The sequence below is a fragment of the Ambystoma mexicanum genome, chromosome 4q (genome assembly GCF_040938575.1).
Source record: "Ambystoma mexicanum isolate Mex_15411 chromosome 4q, UKY_AmexF1_1, whole genome shotgun sequence".
NCBI lineage: Eukaryota > Metazoa > Chordata > Amphibia > Caudata > Ambystomatidae > Ambystoma > Ambystoma mexicanum.
Window position 1 is genome coordinate 107,812,302 of NC_090928.1, and position 25,392 is coordinate 107,837,693.

Here is a 25,392-nt window from a genome sequence, read left to right on the forward strand (position 1 = left end):
GTGATGACAGAAGGAAAAACAAAATGGAGGAGGCACCCTGATAACTCGGGTTGGGTCCTCTCCACCTCCCTCCTCACTGGGTAAGGGGGAGGAATATGGCGAAGCATGCCAAAGCGTTGGAAAAGTCTGCGAACGGCAACAAAGAAAAGGGGCAGGCCTTTGTGTATTGATGGTGGCGGCTTGAATGTGGGGGCGGGGGTTAGAAAGGGAAAGCCATTTGCTGCACCAACAGAACATGTCCTGGAAGCAAGCCTGTGGTGACATCACGTCCCGGGCAGCACCCTTATTGAAACGAGAACACGAAGACGGGTAGCCTCTGCTCCCATTCAAGGCTGCGAGGCCCCTCCCCGTCACCCACAGACCTCCACCACCCCCACCACCACAGACACAAAGCACGGTTTGCTAGCATCAGCTGTCCGCTGGCTCCTCTGTCACGCCTGTTGGTTACACAACCTGTCAGCCCCCACACGTTATCCCCTGCTTCTTAAGGGGGGGCTGTACGGGCGCCGCGCAGCTGGGAGGATGGCAGCAGCCTGGCCTGTGGAGTGCTTCTGCCTCATCTCCTCCTCCTGGTCCTTTCTTGGGCTGCGTGATGCTCGCCGTCTGCCTCCGAGCGCTTCTCGCCGCCGGAGGAGCTGCTGCAGGTTTCCGCATTGCCAGGCGTGAATGGAGAGGTGTTGAGTGCCACTCAGCGGTGGAGAAGTCGAGAAGGAAATTTTAATGCCAAAAAGAAGACATGTCCCATTCTGCACCTTACTGGTTGGGTGGAGGGAGGTGCCAAGAGGAATAAGCAAGAGTAATGTAGGTTGGCATAGTAATGGACAAATGCCCGTGTTATGAAGGTAACGACGGAAGGAAAAACCAAATGGAGGGGGCACCCCGATAAATCGGGCAGGGTCCTCCACCTCCCTTCTCCCTGGGTAAGGGGGAGGGATATGGCGAAGCGCGCCAAAGCATTGGAAAAGTCTGTGAAGGGCAACAAAGAAAAGGTGCGGGCCAAGCCCCATATAAGCGGCGGGCGTCCGGCTGCTGGAAACATCCAGCTGGCAGCAGAAGGATGCCCACCGCAGCAGGAAAGGATTTTCGTTTTCCACCCACTCAGCATAAGAGACAGCTACGGCTAGGCCAGGCCGGTGGCGTTGCGGGAAGGCGAGGCAGTGTTTTGGCGACCATTGACAAGAGACAGACTCCGAGGGAGCCATGGGAAAGCCGGAAGGGTCTTCGCTCTTCTCAGACCAGCGCCTCTTGGGAGCCTAAGCGGCGGGGGCGTCTGGTGGTAGCAATAAGGGCCCAGCTTCCCCCGAACAAACGGCGCTCTCTCAGCCCAGGAACACCTGCAGGGGCAGGCGGGTCTCAGGCTCGAAGGGTTGGGAGAGTTGTGCCTATAATGGACTTTGTTGGGAAAAGGGGGAAGCAGGTTTTGGACACAGAGCAGTCGCCACACCTTCTGAACTATTTTCACAATAGTTTGCTGTGTTTTTTATTATGTGTGTGAAAATAAATCTCTGGCCTTTTTATGCCAAAAAGAAGACATGTCTCATTCTGCACCTTACTGGTTGGGGGCAGGAAGGTGCCAAGAGGAATGAGCAAGAGTAATGTAGGTTGGCATAGCAATGGACAAATGCCCGGGTTATGCAGAGGTGACATGCGCCAGGAGAAACGGGCACACCAAAGTTTCTGGTGCCTCCTCCTTATGACAGGGGCTTCTTTTTCAGGCTATCTACAGTCGTCAGGAGCTATTATCCTTCACTGACCTGGCGACCCAAGGTGCCCCCAGTTACAGAGGGGCACTGGACTACCCCCCTAAACAGAGTGGGGGACTGAATCCACCAGCACAGAAAGAGGAGGACGCATGGAGGAAGATTGACGAGTGTGATACGGGGCTAGATATGAAAAAAAGAGAAAAAGGAATTATGAGAGTGCCTTTGTGTATTGATGGTGGGGGCTGCATGGGGTGGGGGGTAGAAAGGGAAAGCCGTTTGCTGCACCACCAGCGCAGGTCTTGGATTCAAGCCCGTGGTGACGTCACGTCCCGGGCAGCACCCTTATTGAGACGGGTAGCCTCTGCTCCCATTCAAGGCTGCGAGGCCCCTCCCCGCCACCCACAGACCCCCCCACCACCACAGACACAAAGGCACGGCTCGCGAGCATCAGCTGTCCGCTGGCTCCTCTGTCACGCCTGTTTGGTTACACAACCTGTCAGCCCCCACGCGTTATCCCCTGCTTCTTAGGGGTGGGGGCGGCTGTCCGGGGCGTCGCGCAGCTGCGAGGACGGCAGCAGCCTGGCCTGTGGACTGCTTCTGCCTCATCTCCTCCTCCTGGTCCTTTCTTGGGCCGCGTGATGCTCGCCGTCTGCCTCCCAACGCTTCTCGCCGCCGGAGGAGCCGCTGCTGCAGGTTGCCGCATTGCTAGGCGTTGAGCTGGTAGGAGTGCCACATTTGTATCGCCTCTGCTTCCTCTCACCGCACAAAGCCATCGATAGACGTTTAACCCAAGCTCAGATGCGACGCGGTTCGTCATGGTGTGTTGATGGATGCTGTTAGAAGGAAGAAAAAAAAGTCTGGAAGAGAAACAACACCGGGGGAGCACATGATAACCGCAAAGCGAATGAGACAGTTATTTGACTGCAGAAATCCTATCCGCCTCTGAGTTCGAGGATGCCAGGAATCTAGCAAAGCGGGTGGGACTCGGGAGACGGCCCCTGTCACATCTTTCGGCATTCTGGAAAAAAAAAACGGACAATGCGTCGATTGGAGTGAAGCTAGGGTTCGTTTGGTTTGCAGGCCTTTGGGTGGCCACTCTATATGACTCGATGCGGTGCTTAATTTCTGCGTCTGCTGCGCACTGACTGCGGCCCCGGACAGGCCATTTCTTCGGGGAGGGAGAGGCTCGCGGCCCGAGCAGGTGCCAAGATGACCCATTTGCAGGCGGGCCTGACCCCGGAGACGCTGGAGAAAGCCCGGCTGGAGCTGAACGAGAACCCGGACACCCTGCACCAGGACATCCAAGAGGTGCGGGACATGGTCATCACGCGGCCGGACATCGGCTTCCTGCGCACGGACGACGCCTTCATCCTGCGGTTCCTGCGGGCCAGGAAGTTCAACCACTTCGAGGCCTTCCGCCTGCTGGCGCAGTACTTCGAGTACCGCCAGCAGAACCTGGACATGTTCAAGAACTTCAAGGCCACCGACCCGGGCATCAAGCAGGGGCTGAAGGACGGCTTCCCGGGGGTGCTCTCCCACCTGGACCACTATGGAAGGAAGATCCTGGTGCTCTTTGCGGCCAATTGGGACCAAAGCAGGTAAACCCGCCCACACCTGTGGGCATGACGCAGGTACCTCATTTGCGCAAAGGTTACTTAATTGCTTTGCACATAGCAGGTATCGTTATATGTTTGCATTTCCTGCCTGGTAGAAATGGAGCCCTGTAGTGCATGCATGCAAATATGGTGTTTTAAGCTACCTGTGCATCAGTGCTACTTCCAATGATTGGCTGCCTCAGATTGTGTTCCGGAAATGCCAAGGGCTGACAGGAAGGTGCATCTCCCACTGTATGGGGCGCCTGGAATCCAGGAATGTCTCGCCCCATTGGCCCACGACCCCAACATCACGCCCAAAGAGTGGTACACAGTATACGACATGTAGCTTCATTCTCTACTGCGGGGAGCAGTTTGTGGGCGTGCAGTGCGGTTCCCTATTCATAACGCGGGTGTGTTTGTTCTTGAATCTCTGTAAAAAAATAAATAGGTGTTACAGCGAACAACGTTGTGTGAACAAGTGTTCAAGGAGCATTACAGGGTGCCACTTTCCCGCTGGTTAAAGGTGCATTTTAGCATGTTAGAGACGGATTGACTTCCGCTTTCTGTAACATTTTAACTGTGTCATTGCTGTTTATCCAAATAATGAGACAACATGTTGGACAGTTATAAAGCGACATGCACCAAACCGCAGTTGCATGGATGCCACGTTGATTTCTTTTTTGCTGAAGTTGTCCCGTTTACTGGTTGTTATGTTCTTTGTCTTTATCTGTTTTTTGGAAAGAAACATTCTTGTATTTTTTGTTAAACAATTTTTGGTTATTTGTAATTTACTTTTGGAATGATTTAGAGGCACTTGATATAGCTCAGGGATGAGAAGCCACACATATAGACAGCAGCAATATGAGCAGGAGAGCCCACGTGCTTCCCCACAATGACCAAGGAGAGGGAATATTTTAATCCTTATCAGTTGTTAAGGGTTAATAGGCAAACGCCTCGATTGGAGGTGCAGTCCCTCCAGACCTGTGCACTTGTGGTAAGGCCAGTGAGGTCCATCAACTGCTGCTGTGAAAAGAGCAGAGAGGGCTTAATACCAGCAAGTGGTTTCCAAGCGTGGCATCAGGATTCGAACCTGTGTTGGGCTGCATGTCTTGCTTCCAAGTCAAAAGTGTTGCCCCTGAGCTATCCTTCCTCCCCGATTCTGAATCCAGGTCTGGACTGAGCTCATAGAAATGTGGAACATGTGTGCATTTGAGGCCTTCCACCATTTCCCAAAGTCCAGTTTGTGTGAAGGGGTGGTGCGTTCTGCAAAGGTGATCAGGCAACGTTTAGGGAACTATTTCAAAATGTTGGCTTTATGGTCATATGCGTTGCCGCGTTGGGCGATTGGCGTCCATCAAGATATTTGGCCATAAAACTCTTGTGAGCCCAGCCAGCATAGTCGATGGTGAGGGGTCATGAGGGCTGTAGGGCAGAACATCTGGCGGGCCACAGTTTGCCAATAGTGTGTTAAGATGACCTGGGTTTCAGGCAGGCTGATAGCACTCAAACACCACATACAGGTATTCCAGGATTTAACCATGCACAGCCTTGTGCACTTGTCCCGCCTAGAAACACTTGTGTACAGGCACATTATAAATGACTCATCCATCATATCATATCACACCACAGAAGGCTTTGAACTGTGATATTTCTTTGGTTGCCCATGAAGTGTCTTTGGGGCAGGTGAATTATGACATGTGCACCATAAGCTGAATATGAACAGAGTAGAGTTTTGGTCTCTCTGAAACATTTATAAGGTCTTTTCAGGAAGGTGTATGTAGGTGGTGTTACAATAGTCCATGCATAACAACCACTTTCTTGATCAAGAACATTTGGTGGAATGAATGCAGGACCCAGCGAAGAAGACAGAAGTTAAAGAAAGCTTTTTCGATGCATGTACTTATTGTGAAAAGGTTTCTTTTAACACATACACCCAAATTGTCTGATTTCAACTCTGGCAGTGGCCCCATGTTCTCAAGAGAGGGGAGGATAGTTCAGGGGCAACATGCTCGCTTTGGAAGCAAGACGACACGGAGCAACACAGGTTTGATCCCCGGGTCCATGCTTAGAAACCTCTGGGTATTAAGCACGTTATAAAGAACCTATCATATCATATCATGTCATTAATTTGAAAGACGAGTTGGATCAACTGGGCCAACGAGAAGGAAGTTTGTCTTTTGACCGTTACGGAAAATGTGTTTCTGGTGCCTCCATCACTGGCCATTTTTCTGACAGGATGCCTCTTCGTCTCCCTCCTCACAGATGCATCTGGCAGCTTGAGGGGTTGCTTGGTGTCCTACACACACCTGTGATAGCCAAATGCTAAGCTCCATAACTTGCATTTCATTTCTGACCTCATGTTATATCAGGAGTCTTCAACCTTTGACTCTCCAGATGTTTTGGACTACAATTACCATCAGCCATAGCCAGCATAGTCAATGGTAAGGGATCATGGGAGTCAGCGTCCACATTAACTGGAGCCATAAGTTGCAGACACCTATCTTATACGATCCAAGCAATTTATTAAATTAATATTGCCATTATGTCATAGCAGGTGAAACACACTTGCTGTGTAGTTCAGGTGGTTGTTAGTGCTCTGTCGATAAATCAGTCAGAGCTTTTCCTCGCTAGAGCAGATGTGCGAACATTATAGATTACAAATCAAGGTCATCAAATGAGGCTTCGAATATCCCCGTTTTCCCCAAATCATGTCAGTGTACATTTCCAGATTGTGACACACCCCATAACAGCAATGTGTCACAATCTGGAAAATTCTTCTTTCTTCTACTTAATGCACGTACCTCTGGCTGCGTAGAGACCTGACGCGCTGCAAAATGAACTCATTTGCTCAGAATGGCACATTGTGGTCAAGCTAGTGTTAAAGCCCTGGCCTACAATGCCCACAGTGACTCATTTAAACACTAGACCGCATGCCTTCACTTGTGGCTGGTGTTATTAAGGTCGGATGACAAGAATAACATACACTGATATCTGTATCTATTACATATTAAAGTGCACACTGTCGTTTTCTGATTATTTGATTTTGTAAGGAGTGGTGCACAACTGTGTGCAAAAAAGCATGCCAAGTTCTAACTGTGATGTGTTAATTACGTCTGTGTCCCTTGCGCTTGAATGGGACATACCTTCTGAGTATGTTAAAAGGTGTGTAAAGACTCCAGAAGACTCTATATTTGAGCACGACTGCTTGGGCATTGTGCCATCATTAATTACACAGCCCTTTTAAGAGCCCTGCATTATTGTCAACGAGGTACCGCATGCTGATGTCACTGCTTCCTCATTACCAGCAAAAAGGCTGCCAAGTAGCGATGTGTACAACTATCTGGTATTGTCACTCCACTCCCCCTTTCACAGGTGAAAGTCTTCCTTGGATGTCATCTGAAAAGTCACAACAGTAGAACTCAGGGTGCTTCTTAAAATGATCAACCCCTTGTGACAAATTAAATTGACTTTTGCCCTGCAGGAGTACAAGGATGAGTAAGAGGCTAAAAGGCCCACTCAGCCCTGACACTTCTAGAAACCAAGAGTCAACACAATCATAAAGATAAAACAGGCACTGTCAAGAGATATAACTTCTTCGACTTTAGTGGTAACCTGGCTGACAGAAGGCTATATTGTCAAGAGGTTTGTGAATGTGGTTCAGTAGCAGCCCAAACAGCGAAGTCAAACAGTCCACAATAAAGGAACGTCCATATCTGCCTTAATTAATCACACCATGTAGAATAACCAAGTAGAAAAACACTACACGAACCCCATCCTAGGAAAGAACACAGAATAAGGGAAGGCAGCAAGATGCAACACTCTGAGTAATGAATCAGGGCTTTAGGGCAAGTAACAACCACAATGTTCAATAAAAGGATATGGATATGTTCTTGGATGCAAAAAGAGATTAATGTGACCTAGCCAGTCTCGAGCATCCAAAGATGGACCACAGTGGCAGTTAGCAGTCAGTAATACCTTTCTCAGTTCTTGGTGGTCCGGCAATCCAGAATCAGACTTCTTGGTGCTGTGTGACCAATTCAAAGATTGAGGGAGTGCAAAAGGCAGCACCAGAGGCTTCTGGTGGTTTAAATGTGTCGAGCGTTTCTTAAAGCACAGTTTCAAGATGTTCAATGGTGAAAACACTACGATCCCACTGTCTTTATTCACAGGGTACTGTGAGTCCCAATCTAGGACTTCAGGGACAAGGTGAGGCCTTTTCTCATGTCCCCAAACACAGGTGAGGCGACACACAACTGTAGGCATCCCTCAACACAGTGAGGTTTTGAGGACCACTGTGGCTGCCAGAAATCCAGGTCTTGCTCCAGCCGCAGGTTACTTTCGAAGTTGCTGTGAGTCTCACTCAAGGGACTCAGGGACAAGATGGGTCCCTGTTCTTGGGCTCCCAAACATAGGAGAGGCTGGCACACAATTGCAGGGTACTTGAACACAGTGAGGTCTATGTGATCAATGCGCCGATTTTACTGTGACCACCCTTTTCACGCCATATATATGCATGGGAGACCACCGCATCTCACCCTACTCCCCCCTACATTCATTATATACTGTAACCACCCCCCCCACATATATATGGGCTCCAAAATAAAAATAAAGTTGACATTTTTGGTAGTCGCCGTAAAAACGGCACAGTAATTGTACGATCCTAGGTACCTCTGTGGTTGGCAGAGAGGCAGGTCTTGTTCCAGCAGCAAGTAACTCCCATGTTCCCTGGGCATGGTTAGGGAGCAGAGCTCATCCCTGCCATAGACTACATGCCCTCGCCTCACAACTTAAGGACTTTGGAAAGGACTACTCTGCCAACAGCATCCTAATTCATTCTTCTGCAAGGGCTGAAGTGAAGGGATGATTCAGAGATGGAGTGGTAGACTCATTCTTTTAAAGGCAAAAGCCACAGGTGATTGGACTAAAGTTAGCATGTATTAGGGGTCCAATCCCTGTTCTGGGAATCAGTGAACCTTGCCCCCTGACATCACACCCAAAGTGCCATGTGATACAGGAGTTGGAGGGGACAGGAAGGAAAGATAGAGGCAGAGAGAAAGAAGATGGTGGAACCTTCTCTCAGCTGTAAAGAGCTCCCTCTGTCTACACTAACCCTGCTCCCTTCCCTTTTCAATAGAATTGGTGTGCCCTTTTATTACAGTTCCCAGGGCAGCTTCCTGCGGAGTGACTGTCTTTCTGGTGGGTCAGGGGGGTGTTATCTCTCCTTGTAAAGGAACAAAGAGAAGCAACCCCCAAGGCTACTGTCCTGCCAGCAGTGGCAAGGGCAGCCTACCTGGGAAGAATACACATCATCCTTCCACAGTTGAGCATGGGCTCAAAAGGCTGACACTTGTGTGATATGAAATTGTGGTGACTGCAATAATTATGAGAAATATCATACAGTAAGGCATGGCTTATATTCAAAGAATATTCTGCCACCAAGACTGATTCCTCATCATTATATAGTTTTGGCACAGAGGTGCGTATCTTATACCTTAGAGACTTGGCTGTCACTGCAGCTGTCAAACGGGCACCTGTGACCTCCAATCCTGCTCTGTGTAACTGCAGAACATGCAATCCAGAACACGCTACTGATGCAGCAGGGCACAATTGTAAACCATGATTTTGGTAAAAATGGAATTCGAATCGCAGATTACTCTTTCAGAGATGGAATGACCTGCAGCATGTTAGTAATTAAAAAAAAAAGCCAAGACTTCTACTCCCTTGCCAAATGGCAATACCTCACACCCTTCATCTCTAACGAGGTCAAAGTACATCTGGGTGACATGTGAAAGGTCCACGTTGAACACTTGTCCTCCAATTATATGTGTAAACTCTGTAGCAGCCATGTTGTACTGTGTCATAAGTGACTACTTGTACCAGTCCTGGTTTTTCCCTTTGTACACTGAGTATTTTTTATTTGTTTTTCCCATTGTAAGTATGTGCCTACACGACCCACAATGCAGTGGGAAAAACCAGGATGGGTGCGTGGGTTTACACATGACAATCCAGCTTTTGCAGGCTACAAGAAGTAGGTTTAATACCGTGAAGGGATAATTCACTGAAAACAAAGGCCACCCCCAATCATACTGAAAGAAACACTTGAATGAAATAGTGCTTGGATTTCTTGTAATCCGGTACTTCAGGTAAAGTAATCTCGGTGTGAGAACGCCCGTCTCCTTCAGCACAGAGAAGTGGAGATTGCTTTTAGAAATATAACATGAAGAACTCGGAGCAGATTTTAAACCAGTTCGTTAAAAAAAAAAAATAAACATAGTCAAAGTCAGGGGCTCAGATTTTGATCCTGTTGGCGAGTCCAACCACGGCAGGTTTTCAGGATAACCACTGACTGTGTAAACCACTCCCATTTAGATGCACTGTCTCTGGTGTCCAGTCATTTTTTCAAATACAAAAGTTTCGAAAAGCAAGCTTTCGAATCTTTTTTGCTCGAAATGCCATTCTTTCGAATGACAATTTATTAGAAAAAAATTCAAAAAAAATGTGAACGTTTGCCTTTCGAAACTTGGGTTAGGGTTGGGGGGTGGGAGGGTGGCATGAGGGCTGGGGGGGGCTGGTGGGGAACCCCCCCATTATACAGTAAAACCTTGAAACATTATATGGAGCTGTTCAGTGCTGAAATTACAGCACTGGACAACTCCATGTAACGTTTCAAAGTAAAAAAAAAGAATTTAAATGCCAATATGCACAAAAACTTTGAAATGTTACATGGAGCGGTCCTGTGCTGAACAGCACTGGACGGCTCCATCTAACGTTTCAACGTTACCAAAAAAAAAAAGCATTGAAATTCTACTTTTAACATGTAAAAGTGCATTTCAATTGAAACCAATCCATGACTATTGTCGATGGATTGGTTTAGAAAGAAATTCACTTTGCATGTTAAACATAGCATGTCGCAGCTTTTGTTTTTGAAACTTTTGTTTCGAAAATGTTGTTATTCGAATCTTTTGATTCGAAACTATGACTATGAACCCTGTCCCTACACATAACTTGTGTTGGTATCCTGAAAAGATGGAGTGGATTTGGAACCCGAGAAAGAAACTTGGGGACCTCTGGTCAAGGTGATTACAAATCTACTCTACTTATGCTATAGGCAGACATATGGGGAGGCAGAATGGGTTAGGCGAGCAACAGAGCTCGCTAGTAGGTATGGCGGAAGTTGGAACCCATGACACGAGCTAATTTGGCTGCTTCACAGTGAAGCCTGTGAGAGCATGTGCGAACATCTTTCACCCTGAACAATGCTATCATTTGTACTGTAGACCTTCAAAACAAAAACGGTAGCTCCTGAAATCATTTGTCTATTTTTTCTCTTCTGTTTCCTGGCAGTGACTCAAGGTTTTCTGCAGTGCAGCCTGTTGAGTGCCTCAACGCCCTCATGCTATAGCTCTGCAGGGCCCCCCGGCTTCCCCTATGCTAGAATTAATCATTTGCCTGAACTGATTGCTTCATCGAGTGTGCAGCTTATGAGGAGGGCCGGGCTGAAAGTGAGTGACATAGATGAGGGGACATCCAAGCATGAGAGCAGCGAGGGGACTCATCCGCGCAGCAATTTACAGATTTTACAGATCAACGCATCCTTGGGAAGCCTGGAACAGTTTGTTTAGGACACTGTGCCAGCCCACTCAATGGAAAACACTTCTTGCTGAGTGCACTTCAGGGCTGACTAAATTCCCACCTGCATTTTCTGTGATGTTGTGTCCTACACAGGCTTCTATGTCATAATGGGGCTCAATTAATGCTGCAGGCATTAACGCCCCTGGCGTTATTCTTACAGGTGCCCCCCTCCCGTCCCCCACTTCCTTGCCCTCCGACCCCCTACCATTTTTGCATTGCAATTCCCCTTAGTCTACGTACAATGGGGTAACTATGAATGCCACGCTAGAGTTTTTGTCGGCAGCGTTCTAATGCTTGCATTCCGAAATGGAATGCATACAAACAGGGCAACATGCACTGAGACCTGCAAACTAAAGAAGAGCTCTGCGAGGGCGCGCCATTTGCACCTTCGTCATCAGAGCCCTATTGGGAGCAACAGAGCACTCTGAAATGCACTAATGGATCCGTTTGGGAGTGCCTCGGCGTCAATGTTACCAGTCGATATTTAACTGTTCTGTATCTTGATTTGTCGTGGACAGCAATGGCTAGCTATTAAACACAAATTCACATCAGAAAGCGGAAAGCGTCCATTTTGGCTAGACCATTATTTTCGGGGGCGTTTCGAGAGCTGTGGAAAAAACTTGACAACATCCCTCACCTGTGCATTGAACACCGAAAATCCAGGCTCTTCAATCACCTCACATTAAAGGAGGCAGGTGTGTGTCTGTGTGTGTGTGGGTGCACGGGCGTTTCCACAATTTAATACGAATTTGTATTAAAAAAAATACTCATTCAAATAAAGCTCATTTCGAAACCAACACTCCATAAAACATTCACACCAAGATAAAAAAATGCCATACATAAAAAATGATAACGCATACCAAGTTTAAACAAGAGAGAAAGCAAATCCCAGGTAATTAAAGGTGAATTTGATCTTCAGCGATAATAGAATGCAGGTCGACATTGCCTAAAACCTACTTCTCTCAATACTGGTATTATAGTTATTTCGCAAAAATGTGAATAGGCGCACAGAAAATAATATCTGTGCATAACACAGAGTGCAGTTTTTACTTTTCCTTGTAAAACAATACTGATTAGTAAGACAGTTCTTGGAGTGTATTACATACTAGTGTGGAGGCCTGTGTACACGGGCCAAAGTGCAGGTTTTCATTGACACAGTAGGACCACCATATATCCTAAGCCTACAGCTCCCTCTAGTGGCGACAACACGCAAAGCTTTTGGAATTGGACCACTGTATATCCTAAGGCAACAGCTCCCTCTAGCGGAGCATTCAGCGCGTGCAGGCAGCCTCTACTGCTCATAACGGCATCGGACAAGCATACATCTAGCCTTTTATTATAAGTAGATATGTTAGAGTGGGGCAATGCAATTGGCATCAGCATTTGCAATGGGCAACATATGTCCCAATGTTACTATGCCTTGCTCCATTGCATGTGTTTGTGGCCCCCGGAATTTTTCATTTTAGGGCAAATAAAGCAAAAAAAGGAACATTCATGTGTTAGGTGTTAAGCGCCATATAAATAAAAACAAAAAAAAAACAAAATGTGATAAAGGCCCTAGTCTTTAACTATTTATAGAAGCACACTCATACCTAACATCTCATTGTTAGCTGGCCACAGAAAGGCGGGCACCCCTAAACCCTTTCTGTGGTTATCATAAGACAATGTAACTCAGGGTTAGTGTGTAAGAAGGATCATCCAAGTTATCCCTTAATTTGCCATATGCAGACAGGCAATAGAGGTGGAATTGTGTCCCTTAAGGCATCGAATCGGCTTCATTGAAACTGAGAGGATACTAAAATTCCACTTTGCTGGAAGTGGCAAAAATCCTGCAAAAATCCTGCACCATTCCCGACTTTTCCTTCTCAGATGTTTGTCATCTGATAATTTACTCAAGTGAAGTGAACCTAGGAAACAACACCAGGGAAAAATATGGGAAAAATATGAGGTTTTGAAATGAAAGTCCACTTCCGTACAATCATTATGTTCCGGTAAAATGGAGTCATGAAGTTGTAGGGTAGGCCCAAAAATGCAAATACGGCCAGGAGTGTAAATCAGTCACGTAAAAACGAAAACTGAAACTACCCTCGACTGGCCCATTCCAAGTTACACCTTTAATAGCTGAAAACCACAGGTTAACATAAGCAAAGCATATCAGATACAGCATAATGCCACGTTCCCCATCAGCTAACACCTATACAAAAATCTAAACATTCCCATTAATTCATGACACCATTGGTTGTGTATTTTTAAATACAACCCCTTAAAAGATTACCTAATTGTGCAGTCAGCAGACAACACTGAGATGTGATTTGTCTATTATATTCAGGTAAATTGTTGTAATAATGTACGTTCCCGCCTGGTAATACAATGGCTTTCTCATGAGACCATCCAAATTGGCACTCCCGAATGGCGTCTTTGACCATGCAGCTGAACTCTTTTGGCATCACCTCTTGGGACCATCTTAAAGTACATTACATCCCTGGCACGCCTCCTACCCTATCTCTCTTAGTAACCAGCTGCTTTTTAAAAAGCACAGTCAAGACACAACTCTTGGGGATGAATTTCTCATGTTTATTTGCTCTTTGTGATCAAACACCAGTAGCTCAAATGACCCGACCACTTTTCAGTGGAGGCACTATTACTCCAAACTTAGCTCCACACCTTAGCAGTGCCCGACACCAGGCCCTGTTCTCATAAGATTTGTCCTTTACAGCTGCAGCACTAATCTAATCGCCAGAAACCTACATTCTGTTCCTAGCTATTGTGAGCTGCTCAGCCTCGCACAATTAACTACTACCTGCCCTGCACTTCTCCCTTCTTCCCTAATCATGGCTGTCTGATCATTTGCTGGGGGAAGGATGCTTGAACTCAAATTAAATGGAGAGAGCAAAAGCTCCAACGGGCTACCTAATCCTATAACTACTTAAAGCTGCAACTTCTAACGGGACCTAATCCAAAATAGCAGAACTCTTGCCACCACGGCACACAGCCCTCATGTTATTTAAGGCACCGCATTTACGGTTTCTCATTGCTGGACACTTCAGCTACCTTTCTACCAGCTCCCAAAAGCTTCCCTGAATATAACATTTTTACAAAACGGATCTCCTTAATACAAGCAAAGCATAACATAAGTCACTACTGCTAGCTATGAAACTACTAAACAACACCCTGGGTCTACAAACGCCCCCTTTAGTCAATTCATTAACTAATCTTGCTTCCCTCTCCCTTGGGCATCCACACCCTACACACATGATGTAAGCTTTCTTCTCTCTGGGCATATTCTTCTGTGTTACGCATCATAAAGCAGGATCCCCCATCACCTGCAAGATCTACCCAGTGCTCTACATAATTCTTTGGGTCAGGTGGGGGGTAAGAAAGTGTCCCTAGTGGACCAAATGGATGTTCTACACTTACCCTGTGCTCTATTTTGCCATTCCATTTCTCTGTGTGTGCACATGTTTTAAGAGGGGAGGGGCCAGAGGCGTTGCTAGGGGGGGGCTAAGGGGGCTATAGCCCCTGGTCTTTTGGTTGTAGCCCCGGATAGAAGCTCAGGGGCTACAACCAAAAGGATATAGCTAGCCCCGAATCCTGCCAGTCCCGACATTAGCTTAGCCCCTGATCCTTTCCAGACTTAGCAACACCCCTGGGAGGGGCCTTAGCTGTTGTGAGGGTGAGGGACATCATCATTGCTCCTTTGGGTAATGTCTTGAAGCAGAATCGTAGGACAAGCTGGCAGGAGCAAAATACGAAAAGTAAAAGGAAAGTGATGGGAACTAGCACTTTTATGGCTGGGCACAACCAGGAAGGGGCCCGTGAGAATGACAAATCCAGCCATGGATCCAGCTCTCCCACCACTGCTTCCTTCCCCATGGCAACATGCAAATTGTGCACAGCCCCAATTGCTTGGTTCAGGGACCCATTGCCTGAGTTAATGGGTGGGATATAGGTGCAAAATGAGCTCCTCTTTTTCTCCCCCCCCATCCATGGCAGTGAGGAGTCCTGTATGTACCGGTTCTGGAGTGTCATAACCCAGATGGCCCTTAACTCTTCTCTGATTGAGTTGAGGCCATGTTCTGTGTCATTCACAATTTGTATCATCTCCCATCTCATTATCTGTAGCCATTTTGAATTGGCTTCAGTCTAGATCCCTGGAACAAGCAGAGAGGTATATAAAGTTTCTGTCTTACTGAATATAAGGTATTAGTCTGGATTGGCCTTAACCTTATCAATTGAGTATTGTGAGAAATAACTTGAAAGTTTATGGTGAAGGGAGCTTATTTATAGACAGCCATGCTGGTGGGGAGGAAGCACAGTTGTAACTTGGGATTGCTGTGGCACATTTATGATGGTGAGGTCAGCATCGGGTACGATAAGTACAGCAAAATGTAATGTCGACAGGGAACAAACACCTTTCCAAAATGGCAGAAAGTGGAAATATGTAAAGCTCCTGCAGATCCAAAATATGTCCATGAGCGCTGCAGTCCCTCCATTCAGGACTACAATATAAAGTCTTTGATTGCAGTGTTAATTAGAGCCAACAGGCACGCTGCCATTGCCTCTGAAACAGAAGGAGAAGCATGTAAGTATCTGTAGTTTAGCAGGTTGTTCATTAAACTTTATCCACATTAACCTCCGAATATATCTATTCCAAACATCAAAGCGGGTCTTGTTTACATGTGCCACTATGTCATGCGAGGACCCCATCAGTCCCTCTGCTCTGCAGCTCACCATCCCTTCTTCCCATCTGTTGTTAGAAAACACAGCACCTTTCAACTGTGGTTTGATACTGCACCTGCTCCTTATTCCGAGAACACTCACTGGTGTCTGTTTCTAGCACAGTTGCTTGAACCTTGTGTCCTTGGAACAACCCTCATACCCAAAATAGGTCTAACTGGACTAAACATTGTGCTATTAGTGGTGGTATTTCTTTGGGGAAGTGCGCTTTAGGAGTGCAAGTTACGCGTGGGATCAGGGAACAGAAATAGCAGGAATCCTTGGACCCCGCTCTTCCCATCTCCATCATATGATCGTACCAAAGGTTATCCGTGTTGGGGTGATGCATATCTGCAACAGTGTCAAAGAGAAGCCCTTGATGTTCAGTGTCCCTTCTGCTTCTGGGTACTAACACACATGCTACTTAGTCTTCTGTGTCCTGGGGAGGAGGGCCGGTGCTCGTGTCTTTTTTGATGTCTGTGAGTTGGATCCAATGCTTTAGTATTTCCACTTTCACAGCAGATGGCATTGCATAGATAACCTTGTAGGGCCAGTGGAAACGTGTGTTGTTCCACTTCCTGATGAACGAGCGGACAAACACTGAATCTCCTGGGAAGAGCTGAGGTTGTTGCAGAGATGATGGGTCAACAGTGTCTGTTGCAGCCAACTGTTATGGACGTGGTGCAAGCTGTTGATATAAAACTCTAACATATTTGGTTAAGTCCCTAAGGTATCCCTGAAATTCCTTCCCTAAAGTTTTTTTTGTGGTTTTGTGGGCATCGGAGACTGTGTGTGCAGGTGTGAGTGTTATGTGCAGCATCATGCCTGTCACAATTGTGTGAGGTATCAAATGATGCCCTTTCCCTGGCTGATTTCTGTGGCTATAAAGAGTGAGTGGGAGGCAGTGGAGCCAGTTCTTAACCAAAGAGTGGCATATTTTAGACAAGCCTTGCTTCAATAAACCATTAATATTCTGTACAATCCCATTGGCATGTGGGTGGAAAACTGAACACAGTTTGTGCCTTATTCCTAGTAGGGAGGAAATGTCATTGAACAGCTCATTAAAAATAGTGTGTCCCCTTGTCAGAGTTCAGAAATCACATATTCCCCAGCAAGGAAGTACCTGACGTACCAAGCATTTAGCTGCCAAATTTGCATCAGGGTGGCCAAAGGGCTCTACTCAAGTCAAAGAGAAAATGGGCATACTACAACCATCAAATCACTATAGTTACTGCACCTGTTAACCATGGTGATATATTTGATATGGAACTATCAAAAGGGCACTAAAGGTTGGGGCAATGTTCACTTTAATGTTCTGAGGTTCTGCCCAGTATTACAGATGTGGCAGGTAGTATAGTTAACTACAAAATGGTCTACATACTGCTGAAGACTGGGGACAAACTAGTGCTGCTGCATGTCTGCTGCAATATATTGCTTAGATATATGTGTAGTATAGTGCAATTGCTCAAAGACAATTGTAAGCAATTCTTGAGGCATTACTACTTTACCTGTAATATTTCACCTCAAATTAGGTCTGTAGATAAAAGGGAACATCCTCTTTTGACCCACGGATACTTCTTTTGTTACACAGCTCGTCCCTGCAGTTCAATTATCTGTGTAAAGGGGCTGTATTGTATGGTGTTGGCAGCTGCACCTGCTGAAATGCTATCTCAGGGTATGCTGTGATATGTGGTATATTTAGGTAGGCTGCTCCATTTGCTGCTTTGTCTGCTGCACCATTACCATAAGCAATCGGTTCTGCATTATGCATATGGGCTGTACATTTTATCATGGCAACTACTGAGGGACCAGTTAATGCATCAATTAATCTAGTTAGCAATACTGCATACTGCACGGGTGCTCCATCTGATTTTTTAAACCCTCTCCTGCCCCATCATGACAATTCTGAATGCACAGTGGAAGTAAATTATGCTGAGTCCGAATAAAAAGTAACTAGAGTACAATTTGACATTTATAATGTTTCTATGAGTACTAGAAGTTCTGCAGCTTGTGCAGAATTATAGGCAGGCAATATCCTTTTTATCATGACCTCGTACTCCCCATCTACAAGGCTTGCTACTACTTCACCAGTGAGTCTCTGTCCCATCTCTTGGTCAATCGTTGATGAACCATGAATGAAAAGCACCCCCTTCCTCAAGTGCATCCTCCCTGACCTGAGTTGTGTCATTTCAGGCCCTTCCTATGTTACACAATCGTGCCCTAACTCACCGGGTTTAAGGTTTCTGTAATGAATGTTGCTGGGTTCACTCTGCGACACCTCATAATGTGAATGGAAGAGTTGGACAATATGACCTTGTAGCCGGATGCTCTTTATCTGGTGAGAGTTGATTTGGATAATCTGGTGTTGCTAACACCGGGGCAGTGCTGCTTGCATTTTTGAGTTCCTGAAAACATGTGATGATGTCTCTTGTCCAGGTGATCATTCCCATAACCTTCTGTGCTTCTTTCAGCCCTTGCAACAAGGGCTTGGTGTTACTGGATTAATTAAAAATCCATGACCTTCACTAATTACATAGGCCTAGAAACTGTTGATGTTCTTTGCCAGGGATTGGCTGTAGTGTGTTTTGCACTAGTGTTACTCGCCTCCTTAGGTATACTGCCTCTTTCTGGCAATACTGCAATTTCTCTTTGTATACTCTGTATCGTTTTTTTGCAAGAAATGTCAAAAGTGTCACTGAATCTGTCCTGCAGTGTTCATCTGTAGGGCTGCAGACCAAATGGTCATCTACATTTTGAATGATTGTGCTTCATACTTGTATGTTACCTAAATCCATTAGTAACAGCCTGTTGAAAATACTTGGGGACTCACAGTACCCTCAAGGTAATCTTGTGTGCTAGAATCTTTGCCCACATAACCACTGTGAGATATTGGGAATCTGGGTGCAGTGGAATGGAGAAGAATGCATTCTTGAAATCTATCACAGTAAGTGTGTTTCTTCAGCGGGTATGTTGCAAAGAATCATGGTGGGATTGGGTACCACTGGAAACTCTGCTTCTACAATATTGTTTAGTATGCGTGAGTCCTGTACCATCCTCCAAGATTAACCCTTTGTATTTTTCACAGGGCTTATAGCCGTGCTGCACGGGTACTCTGATGATGGTATTATGAATACCCTGTTGCCATAATGCTACAATGGTGCCATAGATTCCTTTATCTGCTTCCCTTGACATGGGGTATTGTACACTCTGGGCAATACTGCACCCTGCTTGAGCTTGATGCAAACTGCCCCTATGCTCTTCAATAATCCTACATTGTGGGTGTTTCTAGTCCACAGGCTACTGGGTACCTTCTCCATGTCCTCTTGTAAGAGTGATGGTGATGTTTTAGCAATGAACACAGTGTGTGGCACTACTCTGTGTTGTATCATTATTGGGCAGGGTATGCACATTTCAAAAATATTTTCTCCTGTGCCCATGGCATTCTTGAACAGCTGTTTGTCAGACATTCCTCTCAGTCTCTGTGTTGAGTCAATGCACAAATCTGTGTACCATTCGTCCCTTTCCTTGTCTGTTCCCATCAGAATTACTCTATCCTTTTTCATGATCACTGCTTTCAAATCTAATGTAGTTATGGTGCCTGGGGCATGTTCCTGAGGGAAAGCTGGCCTGAATAGTGCCCTATCCTTTATTCCTGGCACCCATCCTAATAAAACTGTCACCCTGTAAAGAAACAAATCTGGATGTGAGGGCAGTTCCCTTATGGCTGGCACTGTCACTGTAAAGCCCTCTTATTATTGTGGCTGCCCTAGCATGGTATATCCCAGGTGTTGTGCACACCACACCCTTCCTCAGAAAATGCAATGGTTATGTTTAGTTTACTTAGGAGGCCCCTGCCCAAAAGGTTGCCAGGGGTGTCTTTGGAGTATAGTAAGGGAGCTGACACCTCCTGTGTACCTACAGTGATGGGTAAATCTTCAGTGAAAGGAACCAACATTATTGCTCCAGGTAATCCCTGCATTTCCATTATTTGCCTGGCAAGGGAAACCTTCCTTCCCTAATACAGGACTTTGTAACTCCTCTGTCAACCCTCAATGTGAATGTTTTACTTCCTATCCTCACTCCCACATGGGGTTCCTCTTTGGGGTCAGCATTGACTGACAGAATTGGGCACATCAGAGCTCTCTGTAGGCTGTCCTATTGGGATAAGTGTTTGTTCCAGGAAGTGGGAAGGGGTTGCCTCTAAAATGTTTGCTCCTCTGTAATGTGTCACTGCACCTTGTGGCAGGGGATTTGTATACCTTGGTTGTGCACGGGTCTGTAGGGGTGATTGTTGCAAGTATGACTGTGTGACATTTGGTGCTGGTTACTGAATTGGCTGTACAGGCGTGGGGTACAGAAACTGTAGTGGTTTAAGTGGGTCAGTTGCTTGCATGGGACCTGGAGCATATGGGATGACTGGAGGCGGCATCATCAACAGCAGGTGATAAGTGAGCACATACGCTGGTCTGCTAGGGTTGGCATGGGGACCATAAGAATAGTGTGGTCTGCTTCTACATTCTGGTGCAAAATTGCCATCTTCCAACAGGACCAACACTGTCCTCCAAACCTAGGCCTCTTCCATCTGAATCCACCCCCTGTCTCTCTGGAACCCTACTCCTCCTCTCTGGAAACCTTCCATTTCCATACTGTTGTCTGTATACCACTCAAACCATTCCTGTGCTGGTCTCTGGTCAGGCTGCCCTTTTGTGGCACTATTAATCATAGCTCCTTCCACACTCAGTTTAGTTAACTTCTTTTGTACCAGTTTGCTTCTGCCTTTTCCACCTATTCAGCTATCTCCTTCTCCTTCTCTTGTCTCCTTCTAAAATGATGCACTAGGTGTGCCAGAATTTCATCCCACCCCTTTGCCTCAATAGCAACCAATTTATCTAAACCATTTGCACTTCCTTGGGGGAGACCCTTACGTAACATTTGATCAAATATAGCTATATTCTTGTTCCAAGCTTCCTCTGTCTCCACTCACCAAATCTCCTGAATCTGATTAATATACAATGCAAGGTCACGTCTGCCTTCATGGTACGGGCCATGATTGAATTTATGTGAAGTGTGTCTGGTTGTGCTACCCTCAACACTTTCCATATATGTGCTCAAGTGTTGATAAATGGCACTCCATTATGATCATCACTGTTCATCTGTACCCCTGAATACCCCACCTTCCTCAATATGTTGTCTGCCTGTTCCCCCAACATTGTGGCAAATAGACTCTTCATGTCCCCTACAGATAAAGTGATCCCTGCCGTCTGCTTTTCTACTACATATATCTACTTGTCCGCACCTGCTGTGAGTGAGGGTAGTGCCGTCATTACATTTTTCCGATCCATATGAGGCCAGGGCACACAGTGTGCTCTCCGTATTCCCTTGTACAACAATGGGAACTGTGCTCCCGTCTTCTTAGACTATGACGTTCTTTCTTACCTCTTGCCTTTTGCTGGTGCCACTCAGCCCTGACACGGTCTAAGTCTCTGACCCATGGTGTCCATGCCCACTGTTCTGCCCTTGTTCTACCCCCTGTTCCTCATCCATTGCTCACCCCTCTTCTGTGACCTCCACTTCCCTATCAGTAACCACTGAGAGATAATATACACTATTGGCGCATGCAACCCTGGTGGCACATTCTCTGGGTCTCCCCCTGAAATGGGATGTTCCTCACTTGTCACTACCTGGATATCATTGATGGCCATGCTATCAATTCTAAAAAGAATCTCTCCCACTCTCCATTGGTCTGTGATCATCCCTGCGCTCTGTCCCTCCCTTTGTCCCTGTATCGCTCATGCTAGCTCCGCCTCTGTTTTCTTCAGCATTGTTTCTAATTCTCTACGAGCTCTATTCTTAACTTCCATAATCAATGCGTCCCGTGTGGCATCATTATGCCCTGCTGAGGTTGCCTGCCTGTGCTCGGTGGGGGGTGCATACTGGGTGTTGGTGTATCCCATGGCAGCCTATAAAGGAAAGCACCCATGAAGAGGAGTGTCTCGAGGGTGGTGAGGTGTGTGTCTGTGTTGGGTCTGTTGTCTCTTTGCTGTCGTTAGGTGCATTCTCTAAACCTTCAAACATTTTCCATAATTCGAGTATACTGTGCCTGCTTTTTAAATGCCAAATAAGTATATATTCATTCAAGGATTGCTTTATCGTTCGTGCCCTCCTCGGGCCAACATGTAAACATCTTTCTTGCAGTGCCCTGAACCCACTCACGATGATACTTCAAGATTCTTTGCGTTTACCACAGCAGCGCCGCACACATGTGTTCTAATGGAGTAGTGATACTCTTTTTCAAATCCAACCTTATTTAAAGCCCTAGATATACCAACCACCGGTCCAGCAGCGGCTTACTCAGAAAACCCTCAATGCCCCAACAAAACCCTTCCTTCCTCCTACAACCCAAAATCCAAATCCCACTCTCCCTAAAACACTTTTACTCACACACTCACCACAACACAATCCCTATCCACACAACTGGCAACCAACGTCACACACCAAAACACTTCTATATACATAACTATTTACCAAATCATCCAATCGAAAAACAGTTATTTAAACAATGGTGTAGACCCTTCCTCTGTCTTCTGTTCTTGAGAGAGAATTTCACCCTCTTCATGCCCCCTTTATGTAGGACAGAGGGATACTGGGTCCTTTCTCTACAGGACTGTCACCTCATTGGCTAACACCTATACAAAAATCTAAGCATCTCCTGTAGTTAATTAGCCCATTAGTCATGCATATCTAAATACAACCCCTTACACGACTACCTAATTGTGCAGTCAGCAGAAAACACTTTGATGTGACTGGTGCACTATATGCAGGTAAATTGTTGCAATAATTTGCTCTCCTTATTGGTCAAGACAACTCCGGTCATTTTGTGCTGTGCATACCCCTCAGAGGGCCCAATCGGGGAGTGAATGTGAACAACGAGGTCAACGCCTGATAATACAATGGCTTTCTCATGAGACCAGATAATTTGGCACTCCCGATTGGCTTCTTTGACCTTCGAGCTGCACTCTTTTGGCATCACCCCTTGCGACTCCCGTCTTAGAATGCATTGCATCCCTGGCACGCCTCCTACCCTATCTCTCTTGGGAGATTAGCGGCTCACTCCTTGGCACGCATTAGAAGCTCTGTGCTAACATGGCTGGCCTCCTGCTCCCTCCTTCCTTGACCCAACTCGCCCGTACAATCTGGCAGGTCATGTTCTTATTCTTCGTAATGTGCGCAACTCATTACCTTTGTACTACAAGCTGGCTGACTAATTCTGCACACCCTATTATTCTACTTTTACCTACCCGTATCTGCCTACATGGTGTAGCCCTCCGACCATTGAGGTGATGCTTTCCACCTGTGCGCACACAATGACACTGCTGTTTACCTTGCTGTGTTTGAACCTTACCTACCTTCTACCACCGGTTTGACACTCTCAGCCCTGTACCGTTCTTGATCTAACTGGCCTCCATCCACCTGTTGACACTGTCAGCCGTGAGCATTAGTACCTACCTGTACCTGCAGACTTGATGTAGCCCCCTCACCATGAGGTGAGGCAGCCCAATGTTGCATTTTACTTTGTCCTTGCATAGTTGATGTACCCTCCTCACCATGACGGTAGGCAGCCCAGTGTTGCATGTTACCTATTTGTCCTTGCATAGTTGATGTAGCCCCCTCACCATGTGGGGAGGCAGCCCAATGTTACATTTTACTTATGTGCTTGCATAGTTGATGTACCCCCCCACCCCCCTCACCATGTGGAGAGGCAGCCCAATGTTGCATATTACCTATTTGTCCTTGCACAGCTGATGTAGCCCCCTCTCCATGAGGTTTGGCAGTCCAATTTTTCAACTTACCTATTTGTACCTGCATATGTGATGTAGCCCCAGCACCATAGGTGACGCTTTCTATATTGTGTACCCATTCCAATGTCGTTTCTTCACTCCACCCTTGTGTTGTGTTGAACCTTTTCATTTGCACTTAATCTTACCTTCCCCTACCTCCTTCCTGAGCATTCTCCTTCCCCACCCTGCTCTTCCTCTCCTCCCCCTCCACCCTCATTTCTGTCACTGCACGAGCACGCTCTGAATTGTCTCCAGGCCTAGTAGGAGCGATATTGTCTGTCTTCCTACCTGTTCCTCCCCACTCCTTCACTTCCGCTCCTTCCCTCCCCCCTCATTCTTGTACTGCACTTGCACGATCCGACGGTCTCAAGACATAGTAGGAACACTATTGTTTTCTCCCCTGTACCTTCCGCTCCTTGTCTTGATGCACCTTTAAACACAATTTTGCTGTATAGGGGCATTACAAATAGCCAATAAATAAATAAATAAAAACCAAGTGCTTTATAAAAAACACCGTCAAGACACTGCTCTTTGGGATGAATTTCTCTTATTTATTTGCTCTATTTAATCAAACACCTGTAGTTTAAATGGACCGGTCACTTTTCAGTGGGGGCACTATTACTCCAAACCTAGCTCGACACCTTAACAGTGGCCAACACTAGGCCTTGTTCTCATAAGATTAGTCCTTCACAGCTGCAGCACTAATCTAATCATCAGAAATCAACATTCTGTTCCCAGCTCCTGTGAGCTGCTAGGCCTTACACAATTAACTGGTATCTGCCCTGCACGCCTCCCTTCTTCCCTTACCTTGGCTGTCTGATAATTTGCTAGGGGGAAGGATGCATACACTCTAATTAAATGGAGAGAGCAAAAGCTCCAATGGGCGGCCCAATTCTCTAACTACCAAAAGCTACAACTTCTAACGGGACCTAATCCAAAATGGGAGAACCTTTGCTACTGCTACACACAGTACTCATGTTACTTAAAGCACAACACTTATCCTATCTCGCTGCTGGACACTTCAGGTACCTTTTTTACCAGATACCAAAAGCTTTCCTGGAAATAAAATAAAATAGCATATTCTGAGATCTCCTTAAAACAACCACAGCACAACATAAGAAACTACTGCTAGCTATGAAACTATTAAACAACACCCTGACTCTGATCTCTAAATATAGTAAGCAACGGTATTACATTGCTGCTCCTTCTTTTGTCATATAAGATTATATGATGCTCTCTCAACTGTGTGAAAGCTAACTGCAAATAACACGTGTGCAGAACTGCCAAACCAAATGACAAAGTATTAACACTAAACGATCAGCTCTTTTTGCTAATATAATTTAAGCAGCTAAACCACTTTCCATGGTTGGGACGTACGTTGCACTTGCATTCCAACAAAGTGAACATTCTCATGCCCTGTCCACCTTACTGCATGGAGCAGCACTCACCACACTGTCACCAATCATTCCACCCCAGTTCCAAAATGTGTCACACTTTTTAAAAGAATATCTGATTTTATTTGGGCACAATGTGAAAAATGTGACAACACCCTCTGCTTTCAACTCATCTTTGATTATTCCTTAAAATATCTGTTAGCCATTCCAGCCTTGTGTTGGCAATGCTTAACACCATCCTATTACATCCCTTTCTTGGGTTGGTAATGTTTACCAACCTCCTAGGACATTCCTGCCTTGAGTTGGCAATGTGTAACACCCTCGTAGGATATCCCTGCCTGAAGCTGGCAATGTTAAATCCCTCTTAGATCATACCTAACTTCAGTTGGCAATGTTTTGCTCCATCTTGGGAAATTATTTTGGGTGCAACGACTGGCCACACAGTGGCTTTCTTTGTAAACTGGCAGCTGTATGACATTTAAATGTCATAGAAGTGGAGATGTCCCCCCACCCA

General features: G+C 46.1%; 1 protein-coding gene across 1 annotated transcript in view; it reads left to right on the forward strand.

Moving 5' to 3' along the window:
* Positions 1–2,034: 2,034 nt before the first annotated feature.
* CLVS2 (clavesin 2) overlaps positions 2,035–25,392 on the forward strand; it is a 409,036-nt gene continuing 385,678 nt past the window's right edge. Inside the window, exon 1 of the mRNA XM_069607559.1 lies at positions 2,035–3,301. Within this exon, the coding sequence (XP_069463660.1) occupies positions 2,913–3,301 (389 nt within the window). The 5' untranslated portion in view covers positions 2,035–2,912. The remainder of the gene's footprint in view (positions 3,302–25,392) is intronic.